Source organism: Ogataea angusta, assembly GCF_019207475.1.
Source record: "Ogataea angusta isolate 61-244 chromosome Unknown 61-244_NODE_5_length_850226_cov_91.758892, whole genome shotgun sequence".
NCBI lineage: Eukaryota > Fungi > Ascomycota > Pichiomycetes > Pichiales > Pichiaceae > Ogataea > Ogataea angusta.
The window spans coordinates 831,556-845,816 of NW_025065219.1; the positions used below are offsets into that span (position 1 = coordinate 831,556).

At 40.7% G+C, this 14,261-nt stretch overlaps 6 protein-coding genes across 6 annotated transcripts; 4 read left to right on the forward strand and 2 right to left on the reverse strand.

Annotated features, from left to right (window-relative positions):
- Nucleotides 1-35: 35 nt before the first annotated feature.
- On the reverse strand, nucleotides 36-4,613 carry KL928_003023 (uncharacterized protein; the record flags this gene model as incomplete). Its single annotated transcript, XM_043203565.1, has 1 exon — nucleotides 36-4,613. One exon carries the CDS (start codon nucleotides 4,611-4,613, stop codon nucleotides 36-38), a length of 4,578 nt encoding a protein of 1,525 aa, XP_043060177.1.
- Nucleotides 4,614-5,414: 801 nt separating this feature from the next.
- KL928_003024 (uncharacterized protein) lies at nucleotides 5,415-6,914 on the reverse strand (the record flags this gene model as incomplete). The annotated part of the gene is made up of 1 exon (XM_043203566.1): nucleotides 5,415-6,914. The coding sequence occupies one exon, from the start codon at nucleotides 6,912-6,914 to the stop codon at nucleotides 5,415-5,417; it is 1,500 nt and encodes a 499-aa protein (XP_043060178.1).
- Nucleotides 6,915-7,932: 1,018 nt separating this feature from the next.
- On the forward strand, nucleotides 7,933-9,180 carry KL928_003025 (uncharacterized protein; the record flags this gene model as incomplete). Its single annotated transcript, XM_043203567.1, has 1 exon — nucleotides 7,933-9,180. The coding sequence occupies one exon, from the start codon at nucleotides 7,933-7,935 to the stop codon at nucleotides 9,178-9,180; it is 1,248 nt and encodes a 415-aa protein (XP_043060179.1).
- A 387-nt stretch (nucleotides 9,181-9,567) lies between these two features.
- On the forward strand, nucleotides 9,568-10,515 carry KL928_003026 (uncharacterized protein; the record flags this gene model as incomplete). Its single annotated transcript, XM_043203568.1, has 1 exon — nucleotides 9,568-10,515. One exon carries the CDS (start codon nucleotides 9,568-9,570, stop codon nucleotides 10,513-10,515), a length of 948 nt encoding a protein of 315 aa, XP_043060180.1.
- A 495-nt stretch (nucleotides 10,516-11,010) lies between these two features.
- On the forward strand, nucleotides 11,011-12,411 carry KL928_003027 (uncharacterized protein; the record flags this gene model as incomplete). The annotated part of the gene is made up of 1 exon (XM_043203569.1): nucleotides 11,011-12,411. The coding sequence occupies one exon, from the start codon at nucleotides 11,011-11,013 to the stop codon at nucleotides 12,409-12,411; it is 1,401 nt and encodes a 466-aa protein (XP_043060181.1).
- A 496-nt stretch (nucleotides 12,412-12,907) lies between these two features.
- On the forward strand, nucleotides 12,908-14,023 carry KL928_003028 (uncharacterized protein; the record flags this gene model as incomplete). Its single annotated transcript, XM_043203570.1, has 1 exon — nucleotides 12,908-14,023. One exon carries the CDS (start codon nucleotides 12,908-12,910, stop codon nucleotides 14,021-14,023), a length of 1,116 nt encoding a protein of 371 aa, XP_043060182.1.
- Nucleotides 14,024-14,261: the final 238 nt, after the last annotated feature.

Genomic DNA, 14,261 nt, shown 5'->3' on the forward strand with positions numbered 1-14,261 from the left:
TTTTGAATATAGCTGTATGTACTAACTCATGTCGATCATTCTATTTTTGCATCGCTGTATGACTTGTCAGTTGCTTCCTTAATCAACTGAATTACCTCTTTCATTTTCTCCTCACCTTCACTGATACCGAATGTTTGCAGAAATTTCAGTTCTCCTTTCATCCACTTCTTTAGGCACTTAGCACGCTGCACCTCACCAAGCCGTGAAATTGGCATTTGATTGGGTTCATAAAAAGCAACGATATCGAGTATAAGCCCGAATTGATTCAGTAATTTGCTGACAATCAACGGCACCAGCGAACTCAAGTGATTTGTTGGGCGTCCCGTTTCAATCGTCGCAACAACGTAGTCACCAGCTTTGAATACACAGCTTCTTGTAGGGCGAGATTTTGATGTCATAAGTATGGAACCAACGAGTGCATTAATTGATTCTTCTATGTCAATCGCAAAGTACTGCATTCCCAAAACCTCAAAAGTCTCTTCAATTTTTCCCAAGTAGAAAAGTAGCTGCATTTCAACGACATTTCCATTATCTAGAGTCTTTTCAATATTGTGTAAAAAGCCAAGATCGCCCGTTCTCATATAGTCCAAATCTTTGTTCCAATTTTCAATTTTGGCTTTCAGTCTAGAATCATCAAACTTTCCTTGCTGCGTTATTGTCACATTTGAGACTGTCGACTCAGAGCAAACCCAAACTTCTCCAAACTCTCCAACCTTGCACATCTTGGATGTCTCAGGATTGACCACCGCTAACTGTGTGTTCACAGGAACTATGCCCGAATCCTGCAAATGAATTGCATACGGTGAATCGCTAGGATTGACCAATGACACATATCCTTGAGTCAATGCGAGAGGGTCGACCCATAAATCAACAGGAGCAAAAGACAGATATGATCTCAGTGTTATCATAGGATTGAGATCGTGCTGGTACACATTGGACACAGCGAAAGGCGATAAATCTGTCAGCTGCATATGGTTCAAAAAGTCATTTAATAGTTTTCCGGATGGACGGGCGTCCCACCCAATCATTAGGTTTTTCAAAGACGAGAGATCGCACTTTTTTGGGGCAGGATTCTCGATGGCATAAGCTATCATCTTTTCTGTGACAAACACGTTTTCCACTTTATAACGATCCAGGCTCAAAAAAAATTTGGAAGGGTTCAATGAATAATCTAAAGGCGATATCAGATATGTCGTGGTTCCCAAATAGACACCAAGCATCATCGACTGAAGAAACCCAAGCCCTGAACAGTGTCTCACGCAAGCGCATAAAGGTCCCGTGCTATTTATTTGGCATGTTTCTTTGAGAATTTTACACATGGCCATCAAATTCGAGTGTCGTAATTTCGTTCCTTTATACTGGTGATCCTCGGTCCAAGAGATCCACACGAGACATTCGTTTTTCTTGATTCGTGGTCTTGATCTATACTGTTCCATCTTTTGATACATCATCTTTGAGCTGTTAGAGTATTTAGTATGTTTAGTAGTATTTCGAAACTTTGGAATAATGATCCTCTGTTGGATTGAAAGGGTTTTGAGCTTAGAGTTCACTGGCTTGTTTTTCAGTAATGTTTCCGTATCATTGTTCACAAATATTGCCTGTACATTGAAATCCCTAATGATTTTTACAAGTGAAAACGTGTCTTCGTCAAGGCGAGTCACATCCAATGGGGGCAAAAGAATGGGCACTAACCCTCCAAACCAGCAAGCATATAGACACATAATTACTTCCTCAGATAATGGGTACATCAGTATAACACAGTCACTGGATTTGAGATTTTGCTTTTCAAGGATGTAAGAACAAACTGCAAATACTTTCATTTCCACTTTTTTCCAGGACAAGGATTTGCTTTCTTTGGCACTTTGTCTATCAATGATCCCATATGCCATCTCATCAGCTTGTCTTGAAGCTCTTATTTTGAACAGCTCAAGTATTGATTTATATTCTGTTAGCTCCAAATTTGTTCGATCATCCACACATTTTTCTCTCAGATCCAGACCTGAATACTGGAGATCTGTGTAGTTGAGAGCCTCTACCCTAGAATTGGAAGAATATCGAGACCAAACTCCACCCACTATGTCTTCTCCGTGGGGTATTGCACTCAGCGAATTCGATAGATTGAACTTCACATAAACGGATGGAATTTTTCCCTCCATAAACCGCCGCTTGCAAAGCATGTTGGCAATCTCTGGTCTACCACTCCGTGGAGTTCTTGGAAGTGAGTTTGGCGCACACAAAAGGATACAATGCAAGCGGACATTTTGCATCCGCTCGAGAATTTGAAATGCCTTTGAAGCCATCTCATCCAAAGCTGGATAGTTCAATCGATCTCCAGATTGTGTCGTTACTGCTGCAGGTAACATTTGAGCAGATGGGGACTCGATAATCATAATAGGCACGTGTTCACGACTTATCGTGATGTTAAAAAATGAGCAGTCCGAAACCTCATTCATGTTTCTGACTAGCGTCTTTACCAGATGACCTGCATAGTGATACCTATATTGATTCAATGGTTGTTCAAATGTGTGGTTACCATCTTTTTTTTTCTGCTGCAAATACTGATCGTACCATGTTACCTTTTGACTAATTCTATCTTCATAGAGGCCCAAAACGTAAACTTTGCCATTATACGTGAATCCGAGTAATCCCGTTCTAACGAATTTTAGGTTGAGGATTCCTTCATAATCTGAGCACTCTGCTTGAAAAATAGTTTGGGTAGCATCTGCAAGGCTCCAGAATCCCCCGGAGATACAGTGTGAGTCCACCCAAATTTCTCCAACTTCCATGTTACCACTAAGAAACCGAGTCTCAGGATTTACAATTGCAAGCGTGGCATCAGGCAGGGGGTATCCAAATGCACCTACTCTAATGTACTTGGAAGACTCACTGTTGTCCATGAGAGTGGAAACTGGAGGAGGTCTATCGCTCACAACCTTAACAGTGTTTGAGGTCAGTGAAGCTTTGTCAATCAAAAGCTCCGATAATTTGTTATTTTCATCATTCTCATCTTCATCTTCGTAAGCATCACTAGGCAAATCATCTGCCATCGGACTGCGGAATGTGCATCCCAGATTCTCCTCCTTTCCTATCCAGTCCCTCATTGATATAATCATCCCTCCATGTTCATTAAGGGCTAGAATAGGTGCGATAATTTGGCGCGGTGACTTATGTCCTAGCGGACGAAACCATCTATTCACAAGCATATCATTAAATTCACAGTCCACGATAACTGTGTCTATCAGGCACCACTTAACGCATGAGAGATCAACTTTAACTTTCTTGTTGAAAGTCCGGGTCATTTGGGGAAAAGACTGATAATTGTAGGCAACTTGTTTCAAGCTCAAATAATCGGAAAGCATAACTGAAACTCTATACTTTGATATCACATGAGCCAGTAAGCCTGCAACTTCTGTTAATCGCTGCGGCATCCAAAGTAGAGTATTTCCAGTGAAGACCGTAAATAATACTGAAACAATCAGGCCGACCGAGTCACGAGCATCTAAGGTGCTCAAAAGGAAATTATTAGAACTCGAATATCTGATATCTGATCTCACGAATTCTTGTGCTTCCATGGTAGGCTTGCTCGTAAGAATTGACAATATCGAGCTCATTTGGTGCATTATAGTCCTATGAGATATGACAACACCTCTGAGCTCACCAAATGAGCTTTTGGTGTATTGAATATAGGCGAGATCACTGATTTTCATAGCTGGAGGATCTTCATCTTTTGCAGCCAGTCCCATATCCGTTGTTTTCCAGATGTCCATGCCTTTGGGCCAAATAGTAAGTTTCGGTCCGTTTGACTGCCTCTCAAAATGTTTGTGGACGGAATCAGACATTAAACAAAGATGAGACTGGGTGTCAGTCATGATTTTGACTAGCTCCTTTACCGACAGACCACTATTCATTGGAACAGCCACGGTACCAGATAAAAAGCAAGCATACACAGCAATGACTAGCTCTATGACTTCAATATTCTGATAAATTAGACAAACTCGATCACCCGGATATAGAGCTGCTTTGTTTTTGATCTTTTGTGCTATTTTTTCAGCTCTCAAATACAGCCTTTCCCAAGATATGGACTGCGATTCTTTGCCCTTAGCATCTACAATGACTATTGCAGCTTCCCTTTTGTAAATTGAGCCTCTATGTCTCAGAATGCTAGGCAGATTATTGAATTTTTGCTCAAGCACTTCGTCAACATCTCTTGGATCTAGGGGTTTCTGTAGTTCTTTTGGTATGTCGAATTGCAGGCGATAACTCAATGAGGGTTCCAAGTATGGAAATTGCTCGTCCTCATACGTCAAGGGCTGATTTAGACTTTCATTATGGTCAACGGGAAAATATTTGCTATCAGCTAAATTGAATTCAAATTCGCGAATTTCTGAAGGAACAGGAATAGAAGTGGAAGTCGTGTTGCTCAATGTAGTTGCTGTTTTCGATAATGGGGATGTTGGTAAAGCCGTGGGTCTGGGAGATATAGATTGAAGAATTTGTAATCTTTTATTTATGTAACCTTTTTCGGTAAGATAACCTTCTTGATATTCATTAATGAGTTTAAGTAATTGGTCCTCCAATACCTGGGAGCAATTCCTTGGAATTGTGAAATCCATCTTTTAGTTGGTTACCTACCTCTAGATAGTCCATTCAGAGCTGCAACTGTACTAATTTAGTCAATTTCCAGTCAGACCAGAAAGTAGCTATTTTTGTCTTATGATGATGAGTTTCCGGTGTATTTGGTTGAAATAAGAAAGAAACAATTCCGAGTTTCAATCACCAGATACAAAGTCAGCCCAATCAAATATTGTTGAGAGCTTTTTTTGGAGAAGAGATCCTCGATATACTATACTGACCTATTTATTTTTGAAAGGAACAAACTAATTTATTGATGAATAATTTATCGCGTAAAGATTGGTATTAGAAAAATCATGGATTTATTTTCTCGGGAATTAAAATACTAATATACCTGAGCTTAATTCCAAATTCGATAATATGGTCAATTTGCATTGTTTGGCAGATGTTTGCCTGGTGCCTGTAAGTGTGATACAACTTTAGAAAATCTGAATTTTACTGACCACACAGATCGGGACGGCAAACTCTTCAGTTTCAGATTTTATTGTTGCCGTTGAGAAGGTAATCCAAGCAAGCGGTTTGAAAAGCACGTTGCACAGTGCAGGAACAACAATTGAGGGCGAATGGTCTGAGGTCATGGATCTAATAGGCAAGCTACATGAGACAGTTCACAAGATGGGGGTTGCGAGAATTCAAAGTGATATTCGTGTTGGAACTAGGACGGACAAAATACAAACAGCGGAGGAAAAAGTTTTGGTTGTGGAGCAGAAACTCAAATTGCAACACTAGGTAGACCTTATCGAGTGTATTTAATGCGACCTTTAAAAGTAGAAGTGGAATTTTTAAATATTACCGATAACAACAGATTTCAGAATAACGTAATCATCCACCCCATACTTGGAACCTTCCCTTCCAAATCCTGACCAGCCAATACCACCAAATGGAAGAGCGGCTTCCGTCATGGCTCCGGTATTGGCACCGACCATACCACTGTTAAGCTGCTCGCTCACTCTGAATACTTTTGCGTAGTCCTTCGAGAAGAAATAACCCGCAAGACCATATTCAGTATCGTTAGCAAGATCGATAACTTCCTCTTCAGTGCTGAACTTGATCAATGGAACTAATGGCCCAAACGTCTCCTCGTTTGTCACTACCGCGTTCAAGGGAACATCAGTCAAAACAGTAAGCTGATGAAAGTTAGCACCCAAAGATTTTTCAATTTTCCCACCAATAATTATCTTGGCTCCTTTGCTAACAGCATCTTCAATATGTGATCTGACCTTTGCGACAGCTCTTTGATGAATTAGAGGCCCATGCGTTGTTCCTGCTTCCAGTCCGTGACCCAGCTTGAGCTGAGCAACTGCACCAGCTAGTTTTTTTGCAAAAGTCTCATAGATTCCCTCTTGAACATAAAGTCGGTTAGCACAAACACATGTTTGACCAGATTGTCTCAATTTGCATGCGATGGCACCCTGCACGGCAAGGTCAACGTCTGCATCATCGAAGACAATAAATGGGGCATTTCCGCCCAATTCAAATGATAGCTTTTTAAGAGTGGAAGCAGATTGGGTCATCAGAATTTTACCAACACCGGTTGAACCCGTAAAAGAAATTTTCTTCAACAACGGAGACTCGCAGAACATCTGTCCAACAGTCTTGGTCCTTTCTTGATCGACTGGAATGATACTCACAACACCTTTAGGGAACCCGGCTTTCTCAATGAGAACTGCTATGGCCAAAGCCGAAAGCGGAGTTTCGGTGGCAGGCTTGATAACAGCTGTACATCCCGCAGCAAAAGCTGCTCCTAGTTTTCTTGTGATCATCGCAATTGGAAAATTCCATGGTGTTAAAATACCAACAGGTCCAATTGGTTGCTTGTAGGTGATTATCCGTCTGCTAGGGTCTGCGGAAGGTATATTATCACCGTTTATTCTTGGAGCTTCCTCCGAGAACCACTCGAAAAAGGATGAGGCATACCTCAGCTCCCCCAAGGAATCAGCATAGGGTTTTCCATTTTCTAGGGTGCAAATCTTGGCAAGATCTTCACCATTCTCAATCATCAAATCGTAGAGTTTTCGGAGCAACAAACTTCTTTGCCTGCCGGTAGTTCTCCTGAACTCTTTAAATGCGATATCGGCGTCCCGAATGGCTTGCTCCACAACTCTGATAGGCGTATTAGATACCTTCAGCAAATGATCGTTGGTGGCCGGGTCTTCAACAGAAAACGTTTCGTCACTGAATTGATGCCACTGGCCCCCAATGTAAGCACCCGTCTTGATCAGTCCTGCATTCTTGATGCCAAACTTTTGAGCCAGTTGATCGATGTCGGCTTGTGACGACATCCTATTTATGAAAAAGTGCTAAAAAAAATCTAGCTTGTATATATATATATATATGTTGCCCGTGGATGAGAAGTACGATCCCAGTATGAATTTAGGCGCACTTTGAAGCTTTATTCGCCCTTCCTAATCGGTGCTTGCGATTGCACTGCCTTTATTAAACCATTTCAATATGGCAATTTAGTTCAGAAATAAGTGGCATTATCGTCCCTAGCGGCAACTACCTAAAAAATATAGCCGCTAGGGTTTGCGTCCCAAAATACTTTGAGTGATACACATATAGGATACGAGGACCCGGAGATAAATTATCGTCCGTTCTAATGTAATACAGTAGTTGGATAGAGAGCTACTCACTGCGTGACAATTATCGGCAAAATTATTCTTTTAGGATAGTGCTGACGAATATACATTATTTGAGTTCGATAATATTCATAATCACACTGATCCTAGCTTTCCAATATTGTTCGTGTCTAAGCTTCTCAGTGCATGGCTAGAGTGACACATTTACTGCGAGTCGCTTCGGCTGAAATGGAGTTCGCTATTGACTAATTTCCAGATTTGATGAATGCATGCAATTTTATTGTCCTCTATTTAAACTACTGTTTGAAGTCTGATTTCGATGTATTTTTGACTCTACTATTTCCAGTGAGAACCTCAAGTTCTTTTGTGCTAGTAGCTGTCTAGTACAATTAGCAAAACTATGAAATGAGGCTTGGTTTTTGAAGAGTTTTTCTGCTACAGATGTAACATGGCCGCACTTGAAACAAAAGCTGCTGGCTAAAACCTATGGATTGAATACACGCACCATCTATATAATTTGTTTGTCTATAATCAATCGCGGAGGCTTCCCAAAACGGCAATTCTGAAAATTTTCCGCCCGTGGTTAGGAACTCTGTCTGACACACTACGACTCATTTTCTTCAGGGTGTACAACAACCTATATATATATTTCATCGTTACTTGAAAATTTTCAGTAACTAGTTATCTTTTAGTGTTTCACTCACTGTGTCAAAACAAAAGGATGTCAAAAGGAAAGGTTTGTTTAGCATATTCTGGAGGTTTAGATACATCTGTGATCCTTGCATGGCTTTTAGAGCAGGGTTATGAAGTGATCGCTTTCATGGCGAACATTGGCCAGGAGGAGGACTTCGCAGCTGCCGAAAAAAAAGCTCTTGCAATTGGCGCATCCAAGTATGTCCTGGTTGACGTCAGAAAAGAATTTGTTGAAGAAGTGTTGTTTCCAGCTGTGCAAGTCAATGCTGTTTATGAAAATGTTTACCTGTTGGGGACGTCGTTGGCCAGACCTGTTATCGCCAAAGCTCAAATTGAAGTAGCGGAAAAGGAAGGTTGTTTTGCTGTTTCCCATGGATGTACAGGCAAGGGAAATGACCAGGTTAGATTTGAGTTGTCTTTCTATGCTTTAAAGCCTGATGTGAAAGTTATTGCACCTTGGAGAGATCCATCTTTCTTTGAAAGATTTGCGGGAAGAAAAGATCTACTCGATTACGCTGCTCAGAAGGGAATTCCCGTCACCCAAACCAAAGCCAAGCCTTGGTCTACGGATGAAAATATGGCACATATCTCTTTTGAAGCTGGTATTCTCGAGGATCCAGATACAACGCCACCTAAAGATATGTGGAAGTTGACAGTTGATCCTACCGATGCTCCTGATGAGCCAGAAGACTTTATTGTCGAGTTTGAAAAAGGAATTCCCAAGAAACTCATTCTATCTGATGGAAAGGAAGTGACGGAACCCGTCACTTTATTCATCACCGCCAATGCTATTGGTAGAAGAAACGGTGTTGGCAGAATCGACATTGTCGAAAACAGATTTATCGGTATAAAGTCTAGAGGTTGCTATGAAACACCAGGCTTGACTCTTTTGAGATCAGCACACATTGATTTGGAAGGTTTAACTCTTGATAGGGAGGTTAGAAGTATTAGAGATACATTTGTCACGCCGACATACTCAAAATTGCTTTACAATGGAATGTATTTCACGCCAGAGTGTGAATATGTCAGATCTATGATTCAGCCTTCCCAAAACACTGTCAATGGGCTTGTCAGAGCTAGGTGTTACAAAGGGTCTGTAATTATTTTGGGCAGATCATCATCCACCGAAAAGCTTTACGATGCTACTGAATCTTCCATGGATGAACTTACTGGATTCCAACCTCAAGATGCTTCTGGATTCATTGCCGTTCAGTCTATCAGGATTAAGAAATACGGGGAGAAAGCCAGAGAAGATGGTAAAACCTTAGGTTTGTAACATTGCACGTGAAGATAAGATGTGTAATGGGCAACAATTTGTCGACTTGCAGAGGATCTTTATATTTGTATCTGTCGCTTTTAGTTCGTGTCAGCAAATTTCTTTCGTAAATTTCAGCGACCGAAAACATTTTGCGGAATCGAATACTAAAAGGCACTCTCAGGTTACCTTAACAGGTTCACGTTGGTTACAAGAATAGCTTGCTTCTCAAATTATACAGCTACACCTTAGGTTTCCAACTTTGAGAAACAATTTAGTCATACATTTTTAGTCAGAGATTTATTTATTATATTGATCAATCTACGTCTACAATTTGCCCGTCAGCTAATTGATTGAAGGGAAAAACCAAAATTCGTACCTAATATCAATTCTTTGCGTTTCAAGATCATGTCAGAGCGAGGTCCAGATCAATGGTTTGAGGACATCAAAATTTGCAAAGCTCTTCCCGAGAATGATATGAAGCAACTATGCGAAAAAGTTAAAGATCTTTTGATGGAGGAGTCAAACATTCAACCTGTCAGATCTCCCGTTACTGTTTGTGGTGATATTCATGGTCAATTTCATGACCTTCTTGAATTGTTCAAAATTGCAGGAGGCTTTCCTTCTCAATCTGGCCTTAGCACCAATTATATCTTCCTGGGGGATTACGTTGATAGAGGATACTTCTCACTTGAAACGTTCACATTGTTAATGATTCTCAAAGTCAAATTTCCACAACATATAACTCTGGTGAGAGGTAATCATGAATCGAGACAAATAACGCAAGTGTATGGATTTTATGAAGAATGTTTGAATAAATACGGCTCAACAATGGTGTGGAAATACTGCTGTCAAGTGTTCGATTTTCTTACTCTCAGTGCAATAATAGACGGCAAGATTCTTTGTATTCATGGCGGCCTTTCCCCCGAAATACGTATGCTAGACCAAATAAGAGTTCTAAGCAGGGCTCAGGAGGTGCCTCATGAGGGAGGATTTTGTGACATTGTTTGGTCAGATCCGGATAATGTGGATACCTGGGCTATTTCTCCAAGAGGGGCTGGATGGTTGTTTGGGGCAAAGGTAGCCAGAGAATTCAATCATATCAATAATTTACAGTTGATCGCGCGCGCTCACCAGCTAGTTATGGAAGGATTCAGATATCATTTCCCTGACAAAGACGTGGTGACTGTCTGGTCTGCACCAAACTACTGCTATCGATGTGGCAATGTTGCCAGTGTGATGAAAGTGGATGACAACTTGAACGTGAATTTTCAGATATTTAGTGCCGTTCCCGATGACACATTGAAAATCAATCCATCTAAGAACCAAAAAAATGGGAACGAATACTTCTTATGATTGCACTGGCCATAAAATGTTGACTAATATGAGCCTCATGTTGATGTTGACGTCTGAAGAACCGAATGATCAAGCTAGAAACTGTTTGTATCGTCGACAGCGCTGGCCTACATTTGACTACTTGATGTTTATGTATCTGTTCCTATGCTTCACCCCTATTCTGTACCTAAATCCAGCTGCTTTAGTTACAACGAAGTAACGACCAACTTTCTATATTGCCTTGTGTGAATAAAGGCTCAGTTCTTGCTTCGTATGCAAATCGTAGCTACCGATTATCCTTGTAGTAGTGACTTTCATATTTTTGAACTCAGTTCGATTATGTAATAAAGAATCTGCACAATTTTGTTGTAACAATATCTTGAAACATCATTAAATTTCGATTGTGATCGTTGCCTTAAGAGGTCTGGTGCTTTCTGTTGGTCATAACACACGAGTTTTGTGGGTTGTGACAAATAACTACGGGCTGTAATTTACAATCGATAACTTCACGCTGGGATGACAGTCCTAGCGGCGGCCGGAAAATCTGGCGAGCAATTTGAGGCATCCAAACACCCAGCAGATCCCACCTCTCTTGAAAGGGACTCCACTTTGTTTGCTCGATTGCCTTCTTCTGCTGACGTTGCATTTAGTGCTCGGCGACCTTCTCAGACTTCATGTATCTCCTCGAAAACCAAGACTCCTGTCAGATCACCATTATCTACACCCTTGATCAAAAGACTAGAGACGTTAGCTGTGTTTTTACATGGTAGTTCAATAGTTGTTCTCCCATTCTTATATTTTTACCTATGGTGTTATCCCTACATCTGGCCATTTCTCCTTATTTACACATTCAGGTTTTATTTATTCGACCGTACCCCCTCAAATGGCAATGCGCTCAACAGATACTCTAGATCAATGTCAAACTGGAGCTTGTATAAGCATTTTGCCCACTACTATCCAATTCGTCTTCATAGAAGCAAAGAACTAACCCCTACCAAAACATCAATAAAATGTGAATTAGAGCAGCTTAATATTCCGCCCGTTTTCGTATTTATCACCCCGAAATTTTTGTTGAATTCATTGCTCAGATGGCAACTGATAAAACTAACAAAGACAACCGTGAGAAAAGAGATGATTACAGGACCTCGATATATATTCGGCTATCATCCTCATGGCGTTATCGCTATGGGAGTTTTTGCTGCATTTGCGACTGAAGGTGCTGGGTTTTCAAGACTATTTCCAGGAATTCGGTGCTTTGTAACTACACTTGTAAACCAGTTTCAGCTTCCAATTTATCGTGACTACTTGATGAGCTTGGGCTGTACTGCTGTGACCAAGAAAAATATTTCATCTTTGCTGGACAAAGGAGACAGCGTGGTTATCGTTGTTGGTGGTGCGAGTGAGAGTTTACTTGCAAAACCACATTTGAATTCTATCGTATTGAAAAGACGAAAAGGTTTTGTCAAATTAGCATTACAGGCAAGTGGAAAATTTGGTGATGATGATATATGTTTGGTGCCAGTGTACGCATTTGGGGAAAACAACATTTACGAAGTATACTACACTAACGAGACGGAGGATACCAACTACAATAATGATGGCTATGTACGCCAGTTACTCAAATGGTTCCAGCTACGACTCAAAAAGAATTTTGGGTTTACCCTTCCTATAATAGTTTCTCGAGGGTTGCTAAACTATGATTTTGGTCTGCTTCCCCACAGACGCCCAATCCATATTGTAACCGGAGCACCGATAACAGTCAAAAGGTTCCATGGGAAAAAATATGGAGATGCAGTGTCCCCTGAAGAGATTGATTATTACCATAACTTATACGTGCAAGCTTTAAAAGACCTTTTTGCCACATACAAAGACAAATACCTTTCAGAAAATGATTGCGATTTGAATATTGTTGAATAGGTTGCCAGCAGATATCTCACTGACGCTATCTTGATTACAATATTTTGAAATTCTAAAGCAGCAAATCCTAATCAGCTTATGTATTTTCCAAAAAAGGTAACTTTATGAATACTTAGTAAATGACTGGTTTATTGTGTCTCAAAAACACTGTATCCTCAGCTGTATTTTATCGCTTCTTTTTTGTTAACTCTGGCCTTCAAACGACTTTTGCTCAATATTTATCATGGGACGTGAACGAGCTATGAGGCAGATGGTTTACTGGAGTAAGATGAATGGTAACAAAGATATCGCAGAAGACGAAGATACTGCTTTGGAAGAAAGAGATCTATACATGCAGAGGTTCTTTATTGTTCAGCTGTTCTATTGTATTCTCTATTCTGTGAAATAATAAGGTAGGTCGGACCGCTTATTCGATTAATCAGAGAACGAAGTGCATCTCAACTGAACGTATAAAGCTTTGCTTTCCCCCTTTTCGAATATAAAAAGACTTGTGGATATGAAGATTGGATATTTGCTGCTATTCCTGATGCAGACCTTCATAGCCGCAAAAAAAGTCTTCATTGACAATGATGGACTGGATGCCTTGCAACTCTTATATCCACTGTATGGGGGATATGAAATTGTGGGACTTTCAATGAGCTTCGGAAGCGTTTCAACCGTTGATGGGCTTGGGCAAGCTTATGATCTGTTGGCCAATTACAACCTTTCTTCATGTATACCCCTATACCTTGGTGCTGAAAAACCTCTGATGCAAACCAATGAGACGTTTCAGATTCACAATCAATTATTTGGTGCTCCTGTTTGGGAAGGAGCTTTTGCTTCCTCTTACCAAGATTCTTACAACTGGTCGGATTTCACGTATGAGAATGAGACTCCGGGTGCTTCAGCTTTAATAGAAGCTGTGAAAAGATACAAAGATACTGATCCCGTTTTGATCTTTGCAGCTGGAATGATGACAACAGTTGCGCAGGCCCTGAGTATATACCCGCGTCTTGCGGAAGAAGCTGCGGGCCTCTACATAATGGGAGGATATATTGATACGCAGTACGCCCAAGCCACCGGAAACGCATTGGAAGTTGATATCAATACAGACATAAACCTGATTCAGGATCCTGAAGGTGCTCAAATCACCCTCACGGCTCCCTGGAAAAAATTAGTTATCGGAGGCAATTTTACCAACTACATCACCCCTTCTCAAAAACTCTTTGACAGGATTATAGACAGAGCAGGTAACCTCAGCATGATTTACAATACACCCTATTTGAATCCCATTCAGACCTTGATATACGATGGAAACTATACGGAGATTCAATCTGAAGCACTTCCGTACTGGGATGATGCTGTCGCGGCCATCATCGGTTTTCCAAGCTTAGTACTGGATTCCATAGACGTCAAATGTGCAGTCGATACCGCCTTTTATTCTCCGTTTTACGGTAATTTAAGAATTTGGGGAAAAGACTTTGCACCCACCTCGGGAATCAGAATAGGAAATGGAACAATTATCAACGCTATTCAGGATGACCTATTATATGATTTGATGGTAGAAGTGCTTTTCACCGACTGGAGACAATACTGCCATACTGGTAACATCTTCCCTTTCGAAACACTATAGTAAGACCTTATATGGAGAATCCCATGGAGGCGTTTGGTTTATTTCCCAGGTCAACCACGAAAGCTCTTTCCGTGTCATTTAATGAGGATGTAATATAGACTAGGACCAGAGTGTAAACATTTTGATACAATTCTTTATGTTAATGTACAAACTAGAAATCAAGGATCCTTGATCCAAATTAGATAAGTATAGGACATCCAAAGAAGGTGTAACACCTTGCATTAGTCTCATACTTGAG